At 38.5% G+C, this 22,048-nt stretch overlaps 5 protein-coding genes across 6 annotated transcripts; 1 reads left to right on the top strand and 4 right to left on the bottom strand.

Annotated features, from left to right (window-relative positions):
* Positions 1-3,217: 3,217 nt before the first annotated feature.
* Positions 3,218-4,929, bottom strand: LOC144657048 (ras-related protein Rab-8A-like). The gene is made up of 3 exons (XM_078517339.1): positions 4,752-4,929; positions 3,846-3,894; positions 3,218-3,774 (listed from the first exon to the last, which is right to left on the bottom strand). The coding sequence occupies exons 1-3, from the start codon at positions 4,906-4,908 to the stop codon at positions 3,387-3,389; spliced, it is 594 nt and encodes a 197-aa protein (XP_078373465.1). The 5' UTR covers positions 4,909-4,929; the 3' UTR covers positions 3,218-3,386.
* Positions 4,930-5,416: 487 nt separating this feature from the next.
* Positions 5,417-13,376, bottom strand: LOC144657037 (ras-related protein Rab-10-like). The gene is made up of 3 exons (XM_078517324.1): positions 13,176-13,376; positions 12,548-12,596; positions 5,417-8,303 (listed from the first exon to the last, which is right to left on the bottom strand). Exons 1-3 carry the CDS (start codon positions 13,321-13,323, stop codon positions 7,880-7,882), a joined length of 621 nt encoding a protein of 206 aa, XP_078373450.1. The 5' UTR covers positions 13,324-13,376; the 3' UTR covers positions 5,417-7,879.
* Positions 13,377-14,219: 843 nt separating this feature from the next.
* On the bottom strand, positions 14,220-16,112 carry LOC144657040 (uncharacterized). Its single transcript, XM_078517327.1, has 2 exons — positions 15,984-16,112; positions 14,220-14,901 (listed from the first exon to the last, which is right to left on the bottom strand). The coding sequence occupies exon 2, from the start codon at positions 14,895-14,897 to the stop codon at positions 14,403-14,405; it is 495 nt and encodes a 164-aa protein (XP_078373453.1). The 5' UTR covers positions 14,898-14,901; positions 15,984-16,112; the 3' UTR covers positions 14,220-14,402.
* Positions 16,113-17,494: 1,382 nt separating this feature from the next.
* Positions 17,495-19,651, bottom strand: LOC144656210 (uncharacterized). 2 transcript variants are annotated; one of them, XM_078516451.1, is made up of 2 exons: positions 19,522-19,651; positions 17,495-18,386 (listed from the first exon to the last, which is right to left on the bottom strand). In XM_078516451.1, exon 2 carries the CDS (start codon positions 18,379-18,381, stop codon positions 17,878-17,880), a length of 504 nt encoding a protein of 167 aa, XP_078372577.1. In that variant the 5' UTR covers positions 18,382-18,386; positions 19,522-19,651; the 3' UTR covers positions 17,495-17,877. The 2 variants fall into 2 exon arrangements, with proteins under 2 accessions (XP_078372577.1, XP_078372578.1); XM_078516452.1 differs by lacking the exon at positions 19,522-19,651 and adding an exon at positions 18,496-18,521.
* Positions 19,652-19,949: 298 nt separating this feature from the next.
* Positions 19,950-21,436, top strand: LOC144656773 (uncharacterized). The gene is made up of 2 exons (XM_078517015.1): positions 19,950-20,507; positions 20,784-21,436. The coding sequence occupies exon 2, from the start codon at positions 20,804-20,806 to the stop codon at positions 21,344-21,346; it is 543 nt and encodes a 180-aa protein (XP_078373141.1). The 5' UTR covers positions 19,950-20,507; positions 20,784-20,803; the 3' UTR covers positions 21,347-21,436.
* Positions 21,437-22,048: the final 612 nt, after the last annotated feature.

Here is a 22,048-nt window from a genome sequence, read left to right as displayed (position 1 = left end):
TAAGCGAGTCAGTGGAATTCAGCGGAACTTCCAAATTTGTTTTCGATGTTTGGTGTTGTTAGAAAAGATTTCTTTTGATAAGATATTTGAAGCAGTAACAAAAAAAGTTTGCAATAAGGTGTAAATAATTCTGGTACAACAATTTCTTATCAGAGTCTGAGAAAATGATATTCAAAGTTCACAAGCTATGGTCAAAAGCTCACATCTTTTAAGCGATTCATGGGAATTTAGTGGAACTTCGAAATTAGTTTTCGATGTTTGGTGTTGTTAGAAAAGATTTCTTTCGATAAGATATTTGAAGCAGTAACACAAAAGCTTGCAATCAGGTGTAAGTAGTTTTGGTACATAATTTTGTCCAATAACTACTCGAAGTCCTGGCGGATTTTCTCTTAAATCAGTATACAAGTCTTCCCTACACCACTATCTTTATCTCTAACTAAGTAATCGTAATTTTTCGCCATGTTTTGTAGCAGGCATGTGACAGCGGATTGCGTTACTTACAAGCGTGTTTGCATAGTCACGTGAACTTTTTGTCCCAAATGGAATCACGTGAGAAATATTGCTTCCCGATCTCAAAATTTAGACTGGTAATATTTCGCACTAGACTGTCCCCGCCTTTGTTTGTTTGTTTACTTAGTTTTTAACAGCAATAATCTAGAATAAGCGGAGTCCAACCAAGCAGTGAGAGTCGTAGGGACGCTTTCGGACTTGTTACCCTCGAAAACAGGCGTGCCACAAGGACCAAACTAGGTGCTATCTTCTTTATGGTCATGACTAACAAATTGCTCTCTGATTAGCGACTGCTAGAGATAATTCCAAGAAACTCTATACGCTTGCTTAATTTTGTAGCTGCGGCCATCCACTCAAGGTGTGGGCCGCCCCAATTTTGGTAAGTAATTAGGGGGTGCGCCACTAAAAACCAGTACTTAAAAATAAAATAAAATAAACCCGCCAACATCAAAGCTTGCAAATTCTGCTGTTCAGGACCCCAGCAGGCCAAAGAACATTCAGCCGTAAGCCGTAAACATATGGAACTGATGATATTAAAATAAAAAAAAACGCTAAATCTCTGAACTCTTTTAAAACGAACCTGAGGAACCATCTTCTTTTAAACTTTTAATCATTATTTCATTTAATTTCAATTTTATTTGTCTATATTAGAGTTGAGTAGTTTTGTTTGTTTTGTTTTTTAATTGTAAATCGTTATTGAAATCTCTGTGGGCAGATGACTATTAAAGTTTACACTTACATTTATAACACATAAACGAGTTCGGGTATTGAAGGCAATAGACGGTTACCAGAAATGACCTCAAAAATACAGGCACAGCACGTAAATAAACTTTTTATTCTTGGTGACAACGTGTAAGCTTGCAATAAATTCCAGGCCAAAAAGCCTAACAATATTCCATGAGTAACAAAATATGTCACACTCAAAGATTCGAGAAAACAATTTTTGATTCTTATTCAACCCACTCTTTGGATAAAATAAACTGACAGTTTTCAAGCGAAACGAATTAACTTCTTTTGCATGACTACATCGTAAAGATACATTTGATTTCCACTTGTTTTCACGACTTCAGTCGCTGATGAAACTCCTCGTCCCTGCATGATACGTCTGTAGTGCTATGCTTTTTATGTCATTTTCAATGTCATTTCGATTTCAGGTACACGTCTCACGGCAGCTATTTCTTCAAGCAACAGAGGTTTCTTGTGATTAATTCATATTTGCGCTCGTACCCTTTCTTAGCAAAATTTTAATTTCAGTTTTTGTAATTTTAACCTAACCAACGTTGGTGGTACTTACTTTGATGATATAAGAGCTCATATACCATTGCGCGTTACCAATCAGAACGCAGGTCGAATAGCAATATACCATTGCTAGTTTTTAATAATAATCATTATTCAGGCTTTGACTGGGGCTTTTGTTTCCCGATTTTCCAAATCTCGGTCCCAGTTCTATTTTTGTGTGAGATTCGTAGTCCCAGTGACCCAAATCCCATTTTCTCAGTGAAATTTGCCCAAATCTCAGTTCTCATTTTACCCATTCAGACCCTTCTATCAGCTCTGCAGTTAGTCCAGTCCCTGAACTCTCTCTTCCGCGTGCCTTTATAGGGGTTGAACCCATGCGCATGAAGAAAGTGTCCAGGATAACTTGCATGCGCATACCCAGAACGAATCAATCAGTGTTGAGCAGTGCAAGAAAAACCGATTCAATATAAAGGTACAAAACACTAGAAAAAAATTGACGGATAGCGGTTTGTGTTTTGGCCGTTAACTTTTAGTAGACACTGACTAGAAAGCTAGGCTTTGTTAACGTTATTTCGGTGATCTTGCTTTAGTACATGGTCGCGTAATTGAACTCCTCATCTGTGCACGCGTTTACAAAAGTGCTTCCAAATATGGAAAACTGGCGCGCATCGGCGCTTGCACATGCAAGTTATCCTGGACTCTCTCTTTACCTGTTTTATCATTCTTGTCCCCATAGCCTTTTTGTTTCTCTAAGCCGGCTGGGCCTTGGCACGAGAAAAAAAAGGGCTCTGGGGACAAAGGATTTCCAGTCCTGGATTCTAGGACTTCCGGTCTTCATGTATGCAGTCATGACGTTTCAAAAGAATGTATGAGGGAGTCGTTACGTTTTCGACTTCCGTTTAGAAATTCTTTGTTCCAAACAGCCAATCAATCCTATGTCCCCAGAGCCCTCCGTTTTCTCGTGCTAAGCCGGCTAAGAGAAACGAAAGGGCTATGGGGACGAGAATTCTGTTTTGTGTTTTCCAAACTCTCTCTTCGCGCGCCTGGGTTCCACCCCTATAAAGCGCGCGGAAGAGAGAGTTCAGGGACTGGACTACTCTTCAGCAGACTCCCGATCTCAAGAACCTCTTGAGGGGCAATTGCTTCGAGAAATCGGGAGTAAAATTACAGAGAAGGACAATAATTCAAGCGAAACGAAAAGTAGTTCGAGAAATCGAAAGTTTGGAGAAATCGAGGCTTCAAGAAATCGGGATTCTATTTTGCATTATGGTTCGCGTATTCATTCCATTGCTGGAACTTACATCTGTTAAATCCCTAGATAAATTTGTTTTCTCAGTTTCGGTTTTGTTGTGTACGCATTTTTTTCATTTTATGTTATAATAATAATAATAATAATAATAATAATAATAATAATAATAATAATAATAATAATAATAATAATAATAATAATAAACATTTTTATAGCGCCTATCCAGACCTGCTCTAGGCGAAATTTTCAGTCAACATATATTTTAGCTCAAACATTTCTAGCCTAGAGTCTATCTACTTGGAGACTTCAATTTCTAATTTTTTGGTTAAAAATGTTTTATTATTTTCATTTATTTATAATTTATTATCATACAATTCTGGTGAATATTCTATTGTGCACAGCAAGGCTGTTTAGTCGTCTCCTCTACCGTTAAAGTGGCCCAACTCTCCGCGGAAGAACAAACAAAATTATTTAAAACGTCTTGTGTCAATGTGGCAAATGCATCTTCTACGTTCAAATTTGACAGAGCGCTAATTTCCGCGTATCGAATGTCAAGATCTTGTGCGAGCAGTTCTCCTTTCTCTCTTGTGACCAGTCTTTGTTTTTTGAGATCGCATTTGTTCGCAACCAACATCTTTTGAACGTTAGGGTTGGCGAGCTCCTGTGTTTTTTGCACCCATTTTGAAATATTCTTGAAAGACTTTTCGTCGGTGACGTCATACACCAACATTATACCCTGGGCTCCACGGTAACATGTGGCCGTGATGGTCTGGAATCTACAAGAAAATGCGCACTTTATTGCAAATGTTTCGTTGTTGTTTCAATATAAATTAAGGATTTCATTTACCTTTCCTGGCCGGCAGTGTCCCAGATTTGTAACTTGATTCTTTTTCCACCTGATGCACAAAATAGAACGAATAAATGAATATAAATGCCGAGAAGGCCTTGTGAAAAGCGCGCACTTTCAACGCGCGCAAAAAATACTGGGTGATAGCTGGCTTTGCTGCCTATTCCTACCCCCTACCCCCTTCCCCCGGAGAATTCGAAACTTATCGAAAATGAAACAGAAATATTCATTCAATGGAACACATTTAGCTATATAATAACAAACATGATTTATAAGCATTAAATTACAGATTAATTCGTTATTGTACAAGCTGAAGTAATCACCTGGGGGGGGGGGGGGGGGGGGGGGGGAGTTAAACCCCCCCCCCCCCCCCCCCCCCCCCCCCCCCCCCCGGAAAAAAGGTGCATAACCTTCAATCATGCAAGCTGCAACACGCTCTTTGGGCTTGTCACGCAATCTTTTTGCGTGACGAATTCAAAGAACTTCTGCGTAGGGGGCAAAATATGATAATCATGATCTAAAGTCTACATTTGACTATTTTTGCTGATTTCTTTTCGGCTTGTTTGTATTCCTACTGCGCGCTAAAGTGGTGTGACCCTGTTCTTTGGATTCGACCCTGGACTGAGTTATTAAAGCATTTACAAATATAGATCAGTATAGCGATTGCGTAAACAATGATATGAACAATCACTGATCAAAATACACAATGATTAACCTTTAAACGTTTCGACGAACAATTTACAAATGACTGTGAGTCTGCAATAACTTTGGCATTGCCAAGAGAAAAGACTCGAATATATTGGCTTGAGTGTGTTACTGTCTGAAAAGTGTTCAAGCTTGTGTCGTCAATATTCCTTTACTCAAGAAGCCAGAGTCCCCGTTAATTATAAAATCCTAACTACTCACCGATTTCCACCGTCCTGATTTTGAAATCTATGCCAATAGTTGTGATGAAAGTTGGATTAAACTTATTTTCCACAAATCGAAATATTATACATGTCTTACCGACACCGCTGTCGCCGATAAGAAGTAATTTGAACAAAAAGTCGAACTGTTTCTCCATGTTGCGTAGAAAGCAGTTAATCAGTTATCCCTTGGATAATGTTTCACTTTCTAGAACCTTTGATCGTATACATCGCGTGACATATAGCATGGCAACGGTTTTCATCAGATTGTCATTCCGGTAGCGGTTTATGCGACCGTCAAAAATGAACAATAATCGAGATATAAAATACATCCTTTCACTTAGGTAGAAAAGCTTCCGAAACTGAAGGACAGATCACAATTTGAAAGAAATATGTTTATATCCTGCCAAATTTAGTAATTTTCTCAGGTTAAAGCCAGAATTACTATTACTGAACTTAGAACTAGCTGACAAAATGCCAAAAATTGGTTAGACTATCGTATCTCGCTTCATCAAAATGACCATAAACATCGTATACATTTCCGGCCGGGGTTACCAGACAACGCTAAATGGTCTACCCCACTCGAGAGCCCTTTGTGTTCATCTTTAGCCGACAGTACGTACCCAACCAGGGTCCCCTGGGTGTTGAAGTCCAAAATGGCGCGACAAGATTTCTACTCATTTATTTTTACTCTAAATTCATAGACAATCCACCTTTTATACAAATATTGTCTATGATTTAAATTTCGAGTACAAATATTGTTCTTGATATAAACCCATAACAACATTGTCAGTTATGACCAGTATATTATATACTTTCCTTTTTGAACCAGTCATTAACCTGACACGTTTCTTTAAAATCTCTCTGAAATTAATGGACCCCATGGATTCTCTGAAAGGTTTAGCATTTGCGTTTTCATTTTTCCCCTCCCCATGACCCCACCTTGGACAAGAGAGTACATTTTCATTCTGAATGCAATGCGTGCCGAGGTATAACGTTTTCATATTTCATATGAAAAATATACGATTGGCAGACAGTGCCTTGCACATTTAAGTTTCTTAAATTATTAAAATTTCTATCTCGAGAACGCAAAGTCACATAAAATTGGGTCGTCGGAGGGAGATTACTCTAAAATGCTACAAAATCTCCCCTCCGGAAAATAACCCCCTCCCCTCCCCCCCCCCCCCAAAAAAAAGAAACTATGCATCCAAAATTTGACGCCAAAATCCTCCCTAAAATAAACCCTACCGAAAATAAACCTATGAGCTTATTAAACTTCATGCCAATAATAAGCTCCTATAGTAGAACTTGTTTTGTGTTATAACGCTCAAAGTGACTGTTTTCGGTATTTTGTATGCACCAACAAATGTCAGTCATGTTATCCTATACGAAACTCATGTTATCCTATGTGAAACCCACAGATTTTTGAAACGCAAATTTCTACCCAAAAATTAGCCCCCCTCCCCCCGTATATAAGCCCCCCCCCCCCGAAAATAAACCACAAAATACGTCCATCTTTAATAAAGGGACGTGGAGCAAATACAAACCCGGGGCTTATTTAAAAAACAAACGTAAATTAATGGTATTTGATTAATCTGTCCGAAGGGTAAGAAGTGTAGCCGTGGTTTAACTCCTCAATACGTTTTCAAATCCCCGTGGTCCCGCGGTCCTCAAGGTCTCTTATTACTGCGCGCCTGTTGCGTTTGAAGAGGCTATAGGTGGATTTCCACTGACGCGTAAATATTTACGTACGTAAAACGGGCGTAAAAAAAGATACGTAGGCAAATTTCCACTGTCGCGTAAAAAGTAATAAAAAGCGTTTCCTTTTTACGCGCGTTGAACGTGCGTAAATGCCCGCCATACTGAATTATCAAGTTGGTGAATAGAGTGCGTGATTGTCGGCCATATTGGAGGAGTGAAACAATAAATTGTTTTTCCTTTGGGAAAAAATCATTAACATTTTTATGCAAATATCTTGTTGTTTGACTCTTCCAACATGGCTGCCATGAAAACACTTTGTACCACACGCTAGAAATGCGTGAATATGACCAAGAGGCATTTTATAAATACTTCCGAAAGACACCATCAAGTAAAAGAAGATTTGAGGCGACGTTCCCGGATTCCCGGTGTCAAAGCCTACGTGACCTGACGCCAGGCGTTTTCATTCACTACTGCGTTCGTGTAATTTGGTTCTGTAGTCAGTTCTATAGATTACTTTCTTGAAATGTTAAGACTTTCTCGATGAAAAGTGTTTCTACATCTGAATGTTTTTCCAAGTAAATCGATGGGCGATTTAAAACAAAATGGTTTTCCACATGGTAAGTGGTGTCATGTGACGAAATCCAAAAGTATGATTGGGTAAATCGTTGCGTAACCGCAGACAGCCGCGAAAAAGTTGAACTCGGTTCAACTTTTTTCAAAACCCCCAAAATCGCTACGTGCGTAAACGTGAGCGTCACGTGCGTAAATACCTGGAAAAAAACGTGGCATTGGAAATTGGACAACGTAAATTCGACGCGCGTAATCGCGCGCGTAAAATTTCATTTTACGTACGTTTATAATTTTTACGCGCGTTAACGTGCGTAAACAAAAACGCGACAGTGGAAATCCACCTATATGTCACGCAATTTTAGGCAATTTCACCACTGACCAACTGGTCATAGAATTAACTGAAATATCACAACAACGGCTTAAAACTGTAGAAAAACTCAAAACAAACACAGAAAGGCCAAAAGGGGCATGGATGGGCAACATTCACGAAGATTAAAACGGATTGCGTTCGGGTAAACTTGAAAAACGTCGGCCCGAATTTTTTTGAAGTTTATCCTAATTTGTATGAAAGTGTCATTTACAATGCTCGGAAATCATCCCTGTTTGTTATGTGGCCGTAATTTAGCCAATACAAGACTTTTGATCTGCCAATATGAAGTTTAGAGCTCTTAACAAAATAAAATTGCCTAAAATACCGTGACAAAGCCCCTGAAACATGGTGTAAAAAATGAACACTTTTTCACGGATTACCTGATAGCGCGCGAGATCCATAGCTCTACTGAAAGTCTTAAAAATGTTTTATAAAAAACGCTACATTACATTTAATCACTGCTAGCTACAAGTGTAGCGAACGAATGATCAAGCTAAAAGCAATTCTTCGTCTCCTTCAACTCCTTTATTATTGTTTCCTACTTCTCCCGCGTCGAAATTGCAAGCTTCCATTTCTTCCTCTCTTTCATGCGAGCCCGCGTTGTGTAAGATGTCTTGAATCAGCAGCTTGAGGACCCTGTCAATCTCCGAGCTTTGCAGGTCATCCAGCTCTGCGTATCGCATGCCGTACTCCCGCGCGATTTTCTCGCCTTCTTTCTTTTCGATTACGCGGTTTCTTTCGTTACACCAACATTTGTTTGCAACCAGTATCTTTTGAAAGTCCTCGCTGGCGTGAGTTTCGATAACGCGCAACCATTCCGGGATCTTGTCATACGATGTTCTGTCGGTGACGTCATAGGCAAGCATAAACCCTTGCGCTCCGTGATAGTAACTGGTCGTTAAGGCCTGGGAACTAAAACATTACAACATTTTACCATTCTGCGACTCGGATAGATTCGTGGGATAGAGAATCAGCAGAGACGGTGAGGGGGTTGGAAAGCAGAGTGGGAGCCCCACCTCTGAGATTGGGGACCTTCACATTAGAGTACGATTATGATTTTTCAAACCTACATGTACGCATTAAACTTTCGATTATCACATTTCACACCAATCCCGTACCGACAGACTCCTTTTGAACTGCTCAGGAACAGCAAGGAGTAAGGGCTCTAACAATATAACTGGTTGGACTGAATTCCTAAAGTCGTATACTCTATCTCGTTCACCGATCTGAACGTCCCTAATAACTGTAGCAGAAAGGACAGGGGGCATGGTATGTGGCCACGCTGTTGGCATAAGAAAGAAAGAATTCACGTGAATTTGAGTAAACTTTTAGGTTTAAAGGAGAAGTTCACTCCAGAATGGCCATTTATTATCTTTACGCCAATAAAAAGTTTACACAAAGATATGTTATTCACCAAAATTTCAGCCTCCAACGTTCGCTATAACTCTACGAAAACTTTCCCAAAACTCGACAACTGAACGCCGCCATCTTGGAGCTGGTAATGTATGCGTGACGTCAAAGAGCTCAGCCTGAAGTTTGGCGAGAAAATTTTAATAGTCGAAATTCCTTGGTTTTTGTACTTCTTGGAGCTCTGTTTGAGCAAAATGGAGCTGCACAAACAAGCATTTTAACAGACAAAAGCTACTACGAAGAAAAAAGGAGTTTCGAGTATTTAAATTTTTCCTCCAAACTTCAGGCTGAGCTCTTTGACGTCACGCATACATTACCAGCTTCAAGATGGCGGCGTTCAGTTGTCGAGTTTTGGGAAAGATTTCGTAGGGTTATAGCACACGTTGGATTCTGAAATTTTGGTGAATAACATATCTTTGTATAAACATTTAATTGGCGTAAAGAAAATAAATGGCCATTCTGGAGTGAACTTCTCCTTTAAAGAAAAGAACGGAGAAAGAAAATTGTTTTTGAAACACCACAAAACAGTCGACCCCCACGCAAGAGCATTCCAGGTTGTCAGGGGACTGTTTTGGTGTCCATCTACTAATTTAAAAATTCAAATTCTAATTTAACGAGATATTCGCATTAAACCCACATTAAACGGTGGAAAAACGGCTTTCACGTGAACCCCCGCCTTAACCTGAGACGTGTAATTCTTGAAAATTAACAGGGGATACCGAATATGAAGTCAAACTAAAACATATGCAGTCAGCTCAAGTTGTTGAGATACATAAAAAAAACGGAGATGAGTTTTGGCCAGGATACATACCGTATTTACTCGAATAAGCGCCGTGGCGCTTACTAAATTTTTGACTCCTCAAGTGCGGCGCTTATTCGAGGGCGGCGCTTATTTAAAATCTGGACACCACAAAGAATCGAACCCTTTAAAGTAACTGAAAATAGCGTCTTTTGATTGACAGTATTCGTCTCCTGCTGAAAAAAAGAAGTAGCGCTAGGTGTCCAGGCAAAGTTCGGGGCCTTAACAACATTTACGTAACTAAGTATTGTAAGAATGTTGGATATAAAAACTAATGGGCGAGTGCTAAAACAAACACTTTGAACTGCAAAACATCGCTTTAGATGGAAAGAATGTCCAAGTTTGCTTTAGAGGCTTTGTAGTGCTGTTTTAGTTAAAAGGAATTCCTCGAATAAGCGCCGCATCAGGACTGCGGCGCTTATTTGGGGGCAGCGCTTATTAACTTTTTTGTCCCAAATGCGGCGCTTATTCGAGGGCGGCGCTTATTTGACTAAATACGGTATGGTTCCGTAGTCAAGTTAGTAGCTGTTGATTGTTTTGTCATAATCCCATACTCAGATCTCCTACTCTTGGTGAGAGATCTGGGTACGAGATGAGTGTCGTCACGCAACGATCAACTCGACCTCAGTTGGGTTCTGTACATTCTGTAGCATTTTTCTAACACTTTAGTAAAGCTGAAGTAAGAAATTACGACTCAGGATTACAGGGCATTGGTTTAGGTTTCCAGAAGCCAAGGCTTGGTCCTGGTTTCGATAGACTATTCACGTTGTGTTACATCCACTCACTACCCTTCCATTAGGAAGAACGAGCATTTAAAGTGATTCCTCAGTTTTGCATTACACATCCTTACTACGCAGAATGCCTGTACGCGTGAGCGCGCTCGCATAAACAGAATGGCGGCTTTTTCTCGGTTGGGAGATAAATCGTCATTTTGTTAACAGGGCTCAGTGACCTATATTTTTAATTACATAGTTTTGGTGTACAAATTATTTTCTTTGAGTTAGACGATTTTGATAAAAGGTTCATCGGAGGGAAAAAAGATACCGCTGAATGCGAGCACGTGCACATAAAGTTACTCGAGGACGAAATTATGACCTTTCATTCGATGTTGTTTGCATTTTTTCGCATCGTTTTGTGAATAGTTCGTTACTGTAGCCTTCCTGACAGCACGTCATCAAAAAGATGAATAACAGTAAAAGTGAGTCCGCTATGCGAACATGTGTGGACTTTCATTTGAATAAAAGTTGACATTATGAATTAATCAATGAGTTTCTGTAGCAGTCAACAACTTCAAGTTTCGAATCGAGTAATTCGAGATACAAGGCGAAAAAACAAAGAACTTGTCAATCAATTTATTATTTACAAGACTGTTGGAAGAACAAAGTGTACTATTACTTGTCGCTTCAAGAAACAAACGTTACCATTGCCGCTTGAGATGTCACGCAATGTGAAGGAGCGTGGTGTGACCCTTTGTCACGTCGTTCACGACAAATGCCTTTTTTCATGCAAATAAAAACCTAGAATCCTACAAGAACAGCAGTTATTAGACCAAAAGCCTTTCCTTACCGCTAGCAAGATAGGATACTATTTTCATTAAAAAGAGAAATGTTGCGTGGAGCATGTGAACTGTCTCGCATCGCTTGTTTACACAACCCTTACTTTTTGTGTAAAGCTTGTGTAAACAACTCATCGAAAAACTTATTTTCTTTCAATGAGTTCTTTTTTAACCTTTTTGGAATTAGAACTTTTCAATAAGCTTTCACAAATAATTTCTTAGTAGCTTGCGTAGAAAGGCGGAGAAATATATTTTTCTGTTTACGAAATATTCAGTTGAAGTCGGTGTTTTGAGAGGCGGCGAAGGACGTTATTTGAACCGACAATTAAATTATTTTGTCGCACGGTTTGGATATATGCATATTCTACGGTTCGATGTTATTTTTATTCTTTTCATGACAATGTTTTAGTTCAGTTCTACCTGAATTCGACATCGGTCTTTTGTTAAATATACTACTTGAGAGAAATGGAGCTGGTGAATTATATCCCGGAGTCCAAGACAAGTAAAACAACATGATCAGCGAACTTGTTTTGATACAACTCGTTGTGCATTCATTGTGTTTGGCAAAGCTGAAATAAATAAATAACCAGACATTTGATTCGTTTTAATATGCGAATCAAAAATGCTCAAGCCGCACAGAGAAACAAAAACTGTGGAAAGTGAGTCAAAAGTGTGAAAAACAAGAAACGTGACCTATGACCGCAGTTGTTCAGCTCATTAGATATGCAGATTTCAGCCGTCGTGATTGTTATTTCACTTTTCATCTACGCCACCGCTGCCTTTGAAGTTGTTCCTTGATGTATACTTTCAAGCCACCACACGTTCTTCGAAAGCTGTGTCAAAAAAGGCTTCTAGATTCAAGAATAAAGTGCGACTTACTCGATACTGATCGAATTTCTGGGTTTACTGCCTTGGCTGCCCATCTCACCGAAACTTCGGATTCTCCGATCACTGTCGAAAACTTCCGAAAGCACTAACGCGAGTTATCACGGAAAGTGACCCCCCAATCGGAAAAAACTGCATGACAACAATGTGTAGACTTTAAAGTCCACACAAAAACGGATCACGTGACACGAGATGACGTGACATGAGACAAAAACGTGCTAAATGTCGTATTTTCCTGGTACGGTGAGCTGAAACGTTTACTAAAACACGTCAGATAAAAGCCTGCAATTAGTAATGTCACAATCTCGCATCATTTGCTTTGAAAATTTTCTTTTTTCATGGAAGTTTCGTGAAAGGGAGATTGATAGCTTGTGCTCTCCTAACTGGAACTTCGTCGCGCGAATTCTATTTTTTAACAAAATGACCGCTTGAATGCGTGACAACGATCGCGTGACCCACATCACGGCAGCTGTTTATTGCCCAAATAATTCGAAACATCTCTCTTACCTTTCTTGGCCTGCAATATTCCAAATCTGCAATTTTATTCGCTTTCCATCTGAAGTTTTAAAGTGAAAAATAAAGTACAAGTAGTTAAATTAAAATAAGTGTCAAAGCTAAAATGACAGCTTGTCGATAAAGTTTGTTCATTAACTTCCGCCCCATCAGGCAGAATATTGGCTTTCAGATTAAAAACCTCTCATACTCGCTGGAATTACAAAGAACTTTCAAACAGTTATTTCGAAATAACAATGTTCGTATATTTATTTATACAGAGAGATGCAGATACTCTGACAGGATAAATGGGTGTCTGGTTTGAGAACGTTAGAGGCGTCAAATACGTCGAACTTTAATTTCCTCGGATAGCTAGCACTGGATTAATACGTGAACGGAGATGGTACGATGACAGCTTTTCGACAAGCTTTTAAATGAATTCCGCTTACGCCAGGCAAAATATCTGCATCAAACGAAATGCCTGTCTTCGGGCAGAACTATAAACAGTTAAAGTCTTTCCTGCACTTTGAAACAATAACGCAAAACTTGTAGGGGAATACAACTGTTAAAAGACTGATGAAGTCATGACAAGTCGAGGCGAAATTTCGAAGTGATGCTCTTCACAAAAGACCACAAAACTTACCCATTTCTAATTTCCTTTTGAGGAAATTTACGCCGACTGTCGACGGACATGAGCAGTCGCTGGCTGACTGATGTAATACGGCCGCGTTTCCGACTTCAGGATCGCCAACAAGGACGATTTTAAACAACAAGTGATAATTCAACGCCATAATTGTGAGCCTTCGTTATTAATGACACCGTGGTCAGTGTCTTTGGAGTTAATCCTGTTTTAGTGTTCTCGTCACGGACGTTTGCACTTAGCGAGGGCACTTCAATTTTAGCGCCTAGTTGTTTGTGGACAGTTTTTATTTGAACTCAATAGACAGGCGGAAAGTGTACAAATGCTGTTCATTATTAATTTTAATATCGGATTATATTGAGTAGAATTAATTTAATTCCTAGACATATCACTGCCTTTATGGATTCTGTAAAATTTATTTTAATATTTAATTTAAATTCATGATTAAAACGTGCATAATAACAGGCTTGAGCATTTTTAATTGTCACATTGTAATTGGACGGACAATACATGCATTGAACAAAATCAGCAAAAAGGCTAAATGGTTGACTTGTTAGCAATAAAGAATACAGAGACACCGCTACAAATTTACATGATCTAAGATTTTGTTATTTCAAAGCAAGAGTTGTCGATTTGATTTTCGTGCATAATCACGGGCATAATCACCAACTTTAATTAACAGCTGCCAAATTCGTCTCGTCACGCAATCTTTCTTCCGGCTACCATGCGTGACGCGCCAAATGACATTCGCGGCTCAGTCGGGGGAAAAAATTACACTAAAATCCCTGTCTAGACAAAATTAGAACGCGAATAGACCCAACTCAATCACAAACCATTGAACACAATCTTCGACAAGCCACCAGGAACCTAGCCCTCGAACACAAGTGTATTTCCGGCCTTCGCTTTTCTCCGCCGAAAATACGTCTGTGTTCGACGGGCTACCAGGAACCGTTTCTTTCTGTTTCCCCTGCTAAAGGTTTATAAAACAATATGGACTGTTTGCAGTCTGCTCACCAATCGGTATGATTGTTTTAAAAAAGCTCAGAATTATTTAAGAAATTACTTTATTCCGTCATTTGATATTGTCGGACACAGTCACCTTGTGCAATACAACTTTGATTCGAGGGGAGGAGAGAAGAATCCTTCAACAACACCCTTCCCCCGCCCCCTATCTCCCCCACCTTATGACACTTGACCGAATATTCTCTAAACTAAAATTCCTAAAACCGTTTACACTTCCTGGTCGTAGAAGAAATTCATAATTGTACACAAAGTTCCGATTATCTCTCCGAGCAGTTGACGAATCTCCTCGGAGAACTTCGCGTTGGGAGATCTTTCATCTAGACGGGATTTCAGCTTTTCAAAAAGCCCCGTCACCCGGGAAAAACATGGCACGCCTTCCCTGACAAGAATCTGCACTGTACGGTCAAACTCGCTGCTGGGGATCATGGCTGTCTTGATGTTGGCGCAGATTTCCTTTGTGCTCCTCATGTGGGGCACACCTTGGCTGAATCGGACCACTTTCTTGAAGTCTTCGTCCCATTTCAGGATGACCTCAAGGATAAACTGTAGATCTTCCAGCTGCTGTTGCATCGTCTCATACTGTTTATCCAGTTCTTTGATTTGAGCTTTGAACTGCTTTGTGCCCTTGTTAATGGAAGTAATCGATAATTTCTCGGTGCGTGTCGTTAGCTCTCGGACCCCGTCGTTTGCCACCGCCGCCATGTTCCTGAAGAATGGATAATATTAATTAGTAAGAGCTGGGCTCCTGGTAAGAGTAAATATTTTTCATCCAACAACGGTCTATGCATGGAGTTTTATTTCGCCTCTCTTGTGCGTTGTTAAAAAAGCTGACGAAAACTGGCGACGCCAAGTTCTGTTAAAAAATAGGAGTAGAAATAGATTGAAATCGTTATAGTCTTCCAAGAGGGTCCTGAATACGGGGGCAGTATAAATCCCGTTTTCCCAGGTCAAATTTTGTCCAAATCCCATTTCCCAGTCTATTGTTTTCCCAAATTTTCCAGATCCAATTTTTCCAGTAAAAATCTGCCCAAATCCCAGTTCCCATTTTACCCATTCAGGCCTCTTTTCTAAACCTTTAAAATGTATTCTATAGTTTTATAAAATGTAGCCCAAAAGATTGATATATATTTTTAGGTCACCTATAATTATCACAGGGAGATATCTATCGAATCTTTTAAAAACATAAGAAGATTCCCTTTTTTTCTGCAAATCACACGCGACATGTTTTAGGCTCATGGCGGATTGTGGAGAATTTTCGAAACAGACGCGTGGGCGAAATAGACTGCGTGCACGACTGTGTCAAGATGTCAATTTTCGCGAGCACCGTTCTATTGCGTCGGTTCTTTATCATCATAAAAGCAGAAACAGGCTAGATCACATGTTCACTCAGTTATTCACTGTACATTATCTCGAGTCATTTTAATAACGCTTTGAGATCAGCCTGGTCACTTCACAATTTGCATATACATGCGTTCCTTGACCCTCGGATGAATGAATTAAAACAAATATATCGAATGTAAAATTAGATATGTGTAAAATACTAAACGTACATTCTAAGTTTCATGCCACTAAAAGTGTATCAAAAAACTAGTGGGAAATCTTGCTTACAGTTTCAACCGAGCGTAGAAAAATATTTTAAATTTGAGAAGGCTTAAATAGAAACGATCCTGTACATATTAAAAAGCGTCTGATCTTTTTATTTGGTACTGTAAACCTTAAATTATAGTAGGGATGCGTTACTCAGTAATTTTATCCCACGAAAAAAAAAATGAATGAGCGTTTTCTTACCTTGCCAGCGAAAGTACGACCGAATCCTTTTAGAAATCCTTGCAGAATGAGTTAGATCACGGAGATGGCAAATTATCCCTCAGAAAATCATAAAAATTTCAACTGATATATTTCAAGGCTAAACCGCTTTCAGTGATCCACCCATTTTCTACCAAATGCGCATGATTGCATTTCAAACAATGCCTTCATGTGATTGGTTAAAAACGGTGTAATCTCGATTGTGATTGGTTGAAACGAACGCAGGTGTTACTTGACTCAACTTCGCTTTTTTCCACTTTTCCTTATGCAAATTGTTAATCAGGCGTTGTTTGACAGAAAATTCTATGAGAGACAAAGAGAAAAAGCCTTTAATTGTAATATTCTTCGAGAGTTAAACCCGATAGTAAATCATACCATATATAGGTATCACACAACATATTGAATCATGGTTCAACGCTTTGAATCAGTAAGCCGCCTTTTAATTATTCATTTCCAATTTTTCGTACAAATTCGTCTGTTGCAAGCAACATTGTAAATTGTGCATCGGTAGAATCCATAGATTTTTTTTTTTTTTTTGATGTAGAGAAGGAAATATTGAGTTCAGGAAAAAGTATAACTCATTTAAAATGTGTTTATTTTTTTTTTTTTCAAGAGGCGTATTTTGTTGAGCTTAAACGCAGGTGGTTAGCTATTAAGTTCTAAAAGGCTGTTTTGGTTTTTATTTAAAATCCTCGTGTATAATCAGTAAAATTATCGTACTTATTTTTAGTTTACTTTCAACTTTACAAAAATGTAACTACATTTTCCACAAATAAGTACGAGTTTAGGTAAACAGATTACACTGACTGATAAAACAATATCAAACAAAATCGGTCGCATTTTCTTTGTTTTCTTATCACAAAAACAAATTTGTTTGCCCATCGGTTTCACCGCATATCTGGCTGTACAATACTGCGAACTCATGAACATTAAATTGTCGCATAGCAACTTAATATCAGTTGTGGGTTTATTTTGGTAGTGTATGCTCATCAAGCGAAACACCAACAAGTTCATATTTTCAGCTTCATACTTACGTATATCAGGTTTTGTTGCAAACTCAGCACGAATTGTGTAGCATGAATACAACACTTGAAACTTCATCTACTTGTTTTTAACTGATTTTATTGATTCCTCTGAGTCAATTCAATCGATCTTGTTGAGTTGAATGCTGGCACCGCCAGGATCAATTATTTTTTTCACAATGACATCTTTGAAACAAACGTTTTCTTCTGTTCTGTGGCTTAGCGAAACAAAGCTAACATAAACGCCTTCTTTAATTTATAACTCACACACCTGGCCCTGCTCTTAGTTTAGACCAGTATACAATGTTGCATAAGAAAGATTTTGATCTTCCTGCGAAAGTTGATCGATAATTCTTGTTTGATTTGATGTTATAGCATTGTTCCGTATGCCAGCACAGTATATATTTTATTTGTTATATGTTTTACCATGAAAAATAAAAACATAGGTAAACAAAACAACTGAGAAACAAATTCACAATGCACATTACTTATTTTTAATTATATTTTGCTACTAACTACATACCATATTCATCTTAATTTATTCGTACCTTACAAACATTTCGAAGGTGAATCTCTTTCTTCGAGATAAGTCTTTCAGACCAGAATCGTTTCCTAGAAATACGCTATCATACGGTCTCTTATTTTCTACTTGAATTAATTGACAATAATTATTTCTTTAACAAGAAGTACAATTTCCTTGTACGATGAAAATACAATTTTTTTTATAAGACTAGCCTAAAACAGAACGAAAAATATATACAAAAATAAAGTTCTGTGAAAACGACATGGAACAGTTTTCAAATAATTTCTTGTAAATTTCTCTCAGTCGCATTTTGACAATTTTTGCATGAAGATTATTGCTCAAAATAAATTTCCATCATCGTGTCAGTAATTCCAGTCAGCCGACCAAGAAGCTGTCGAATTTCTTCAATAAACGAAGCTTTATAAGTGGCGTCATCTCGAATAATTTTCGAGACTTGTTTTTTCAACAGCTCCAAAGCTTCGTAAACCTGTTGAAAGCAGGGAACATCCCCGGTGACCAGATTCTGCATTCTGAAGTAAAAATCACCATGGATGTCATTCAAATGATTCTCAATCGATGCGCAAATTTCTTTTACGTTTCTCACGAAAGGAACTCCTTGACTGTTACGTTCAATTTTGTCAAAGCTCTGTGCCCAGCTTTTTATGTTCTCGTTCAGAAAATCGAGGTCGTGGCGTTGTTGAAGTAAGGTATTCTGCAGTTTTTCCAAATCAGCGATTTCCTTTTGTAGGTCTTGCTTGTGGTTAAGGACTCGTTTAAGCGAAACGCTCTTCCCGCTTGTAGAATTTGTTCCATTCAAGTAAATTGGTGTCTCCATTTTAACTGTGAAAACAATAGCAATTCATGATTATTTTAAAACTAGTTAAATTTGAAGATGTTCGGGCCAAAATAAATAAACTTAGAAAATAAACAGGCCAAATCTAACCCTAACCCTAAGATAGTAACTTATCACACATTCTAGTGTATAAATAGACTACAGCAGTCCCTATTTTTCGCAGAGTCCGTCGAGCTTGAAGCGAAATTTTCGAGAGCCGGCTTATAGCGAAAATACGCGCGGGGGGGGGCGGGGCTCGACGAACTCTTCGTTCGCTTCAAGCTCGACGGACTCAGCGAAAAAATAGGGACTGCTCGTAGTCTAGTGTATAAAGATCATTTCCAAATGTTCATCCCCTGTCGATTGTTTAAAAATTCATGCCTCCCTGATGCGCAAAAAACCGCATATTGTGTCAACTTTTTTTGATCAGTTTCCTCCACTGAAAGATTGTACAAAAATAAATAGCAAATGTAAACTTAAATTGTTCGTGTTTTTACGCCTTTTGTTGCAAAAATATACTACCGTTGTTTTATTTTTTAGTCGCCATTTTCATTTGTCAGATAACAACGAATATACTATATTCGTTCATACTGTATTAAATGATTTAATACAGTTAAAAGAAAATATATTTCATGATCGGAGAATTCAACGGCAAGTTCCAATGTTAAAACTGTCGTTACATTTTCCGTATTATAAAGAAAACAGGATTAAAATTTTTCAGAATGATAAAAAATGTTTAAAAATTCTCTAGATATGAACAACCTTAGCAATTTGCATATTCAGACATTCGCGATCCGATTAACAAAGTCAAGTGAAATAATATACTGACAGTCGATCGACTGATTCGAAATTTTAAAGAAAAATTTGGATTCTGGTTTACTGGTTGCCTTTGAAATTTTCTTTTCGATAAAGTACCAAATAAATAATACCTTCGATTAACTTAATTTTTGCTCCATTTGTTACATCGGTTTTCTCCACGGTGCGGGAGGCTAAGAGATCAGTAGAGCAAGGCTAGTATCAAAAAACCGCCGTGAATTCCTATCCTCGGCTTAAAAGCTCTAAACTAGTGTACAAAGCACTTAAGCTATCGTTCAAAGTTGCCAGGGAGATATTCTCGGGCAGTATATTCACTGAGAAACTTACCGTTTTGGGTGAAAAAGGTTTCTTTCTGTCAAAAACCGGCCAACAAAACAAAGTGATTTCACCGTTTCTTGTTATGTTTTAGTATAGTTTGGGCGCTGCCAGACATCGCTAAACCCCTGGGGCGACAGTATGCTAAATAGTAAATGCCAAAAGCAATGCTATGAGTTTCTGGCGCCAAATTACCATCATACGAGTGCGCGAGTAAATTTGATTGGTTCACACGGACAGGTGCATGAAATAAATGTCTTATTTCACTTTATTATTGCACGCGTGGGCTTTTGTCTGAAATCACTGAGCAGGGTTCTTCATTGAAGATTTTTGGTATTTTTTTCTTTAATAATGCGTTGCCTTAGGACGAAGCAACCTTCAACATCTTACTGCTTTTATAATTAAATTGGATTATTTTTACTGCTTGGAATTGCTTCTTCACAGGGGTTATTAAAATCCTTAATGAAATATTTATTTCCTGTACATGTCGAGCAAAAAAGAGTCATTTTAAACCCAAATATTTTTGCTTATCTTAATCTAAACGCAAGGCAAGGCTCTTTTGCCGATGCTTACTGAATGCGAACTTAAATACGCTTCTCGTTTTCAAATACCGCGGATTTTAATTTTCACCGGCACAATCCTCTTTTACGCAGCTAATTCAGTAAGTACATGAACCCCTTTCAAGTCTTTTCGAATCATTTGCATATCAAAGTCTGGCATTTGAATGGCTTTTTTTTCCAGCTGCTCATAGTTTGTCTTGAAATAATCTCGAGTTTTATTGGTTGCTTTGACGGAAGCCAATTCAAAACAATTCTGGGAGTGGAAGGTTGTCTGAAAATGAAGGCTTGATCAACCTTTCTTTTTGTGGTCGATTTCACTTGCCCATAGCTGAATTTTCAGCTCTTTCTACCTCAAAAATTGAAAGAAAAAAGTCGAAAACGGCGAATTTCCGAGGAAAAATCATCGGCCAAGCTTACAACTCGAAGAAAGGGACGAAGGTATTTATTTAAATTTCAATTTTATTGCAAGCGCGAATGTTTTAAGGAGTATACGTGTTTTCGACGATGTCAACTCCCTTCTAATAATTTTGTTCGCTTATATTTTAAAATAAATTAATCTTCATCGAAGAAACTCAAGCAAATATATTTTATTTCTCATATTTTAACACAGAATAAACCATTTTATTTACCTTGTACAAAACTGCAACTAATGCTTCATATGGCGTTTCTAAACGACAGAAAAATTGAAAAGTTCTTATTTTGTCTCTCCTGTAGATAGTGCAAATTTACATAAAATGAGCGGAACAGTTGCAGTGGAGTTCTCAAGCAACTCTCTTCACCCGAGGCAACTCGGCACCACCGGAGACGGACTGGAAACTAGCCACGCCCTGTCCATGAAAATGATCTGCACCAATAAACAGCGTCTACAAAAGACCGTGGGGAGACTGGAGAAGATGCAGGGTCCAATGAAAAAACAGCGCGACGATCTTCTTTTCCTGGTAGCGACGATGGACGAATGGATTAAAATCTTACACGAATCAGAGCGAGGGCACAGTGGTGTTCCGGTTTTGCGATCGGTGAAAGAAGGATGCAGTGACATCACACCGAGTTTGAACAGCAATAACAGCGAACTCAATCAAACGGTACAGCGGCTTAGCAAAGCCAGCGTGCCTCGCATTGCGCACGTGCAGAAGTACCTGAAAGATCTGAGGAAGGAAATTCGAGCGGTGTTCGATGAGGAGAATACGTATAATGGGAAATTTGTTGAAGATGTGCGAGAAACGATTGGAGATATAATTGGTACGGCAAATGCCTTGTTAGCATTGTATTATTCATAATAAACTTAAACAGACACTAATTGGAGAGCTGTAATAAATTAAGAATGGAGCTTGAATAAAATTACTGAAAGCATATCGCATGACTCGTCTTTAAACTATTTTGAAGGGAAGTAATCGTATCCTATGTGATTTGTGCGGTGGCAAATATGTAGAGGGTCCTAAATGGGGAGGGAGTTATCAATCACGTTTCCTAGCCCAAATTTTCACAAATTCCATTTCCCCCCCGGTGTCGTCCCAACTACCCTGGGTACCAGAAGGTTTTTTTTTCGCGCGTGGTGGATTCTCAAATCTCTAGTAACAAAAAGCACATTCCAGTTCTCATTCCAATTTCGCGCCTTTTCTGGACGTTACCGTCATTGTTTACGCTTTTTCTGGGTCTGGAGTTGTAGAGATATTTTATTACATTTCAGTCACCGAGAAGACAGTTGAAAATAGACGGATGGTGGAGTACATCTGACGAAATGAACGATTTGCAAATGGGATGATACACTGCTTGATATATGTTCTCAGTTGAAACTAAGACTAAGAAATAGAAGAAATAAAATCGTCAAAATCCCTACTTATTAAGATAGATATTCAAACCACTGTCGTGTTAATGATGTTTTTTAATTGATGAATTATTAAAAATAAATATATGAGAGACTGTATTGAATGCGGATAAATGATGAAATGATCCTCGCAGCGTGTTAGCAATTTAAGCAA

The sequence above is a fragment of the Oculina patagonica genome, chromosome 6, assembly GCF_052425735.1.
Source record: "Oculina patagonica isolate OP01 chromosome 6, crgOcupat, whole genome shotgun sequence".
Lineage (NCBI taxonomy): Eukaryota > Metazoa > Cnidaria > Anthozoa > Scleractinia > Oculinidae > Oculina > Oculina patagonica.
The sequence above is the reverse complement of the archived record's forward strand: the minus strand, read 5'-3'. Positions and strand labels throughout refer to the sequence as shown.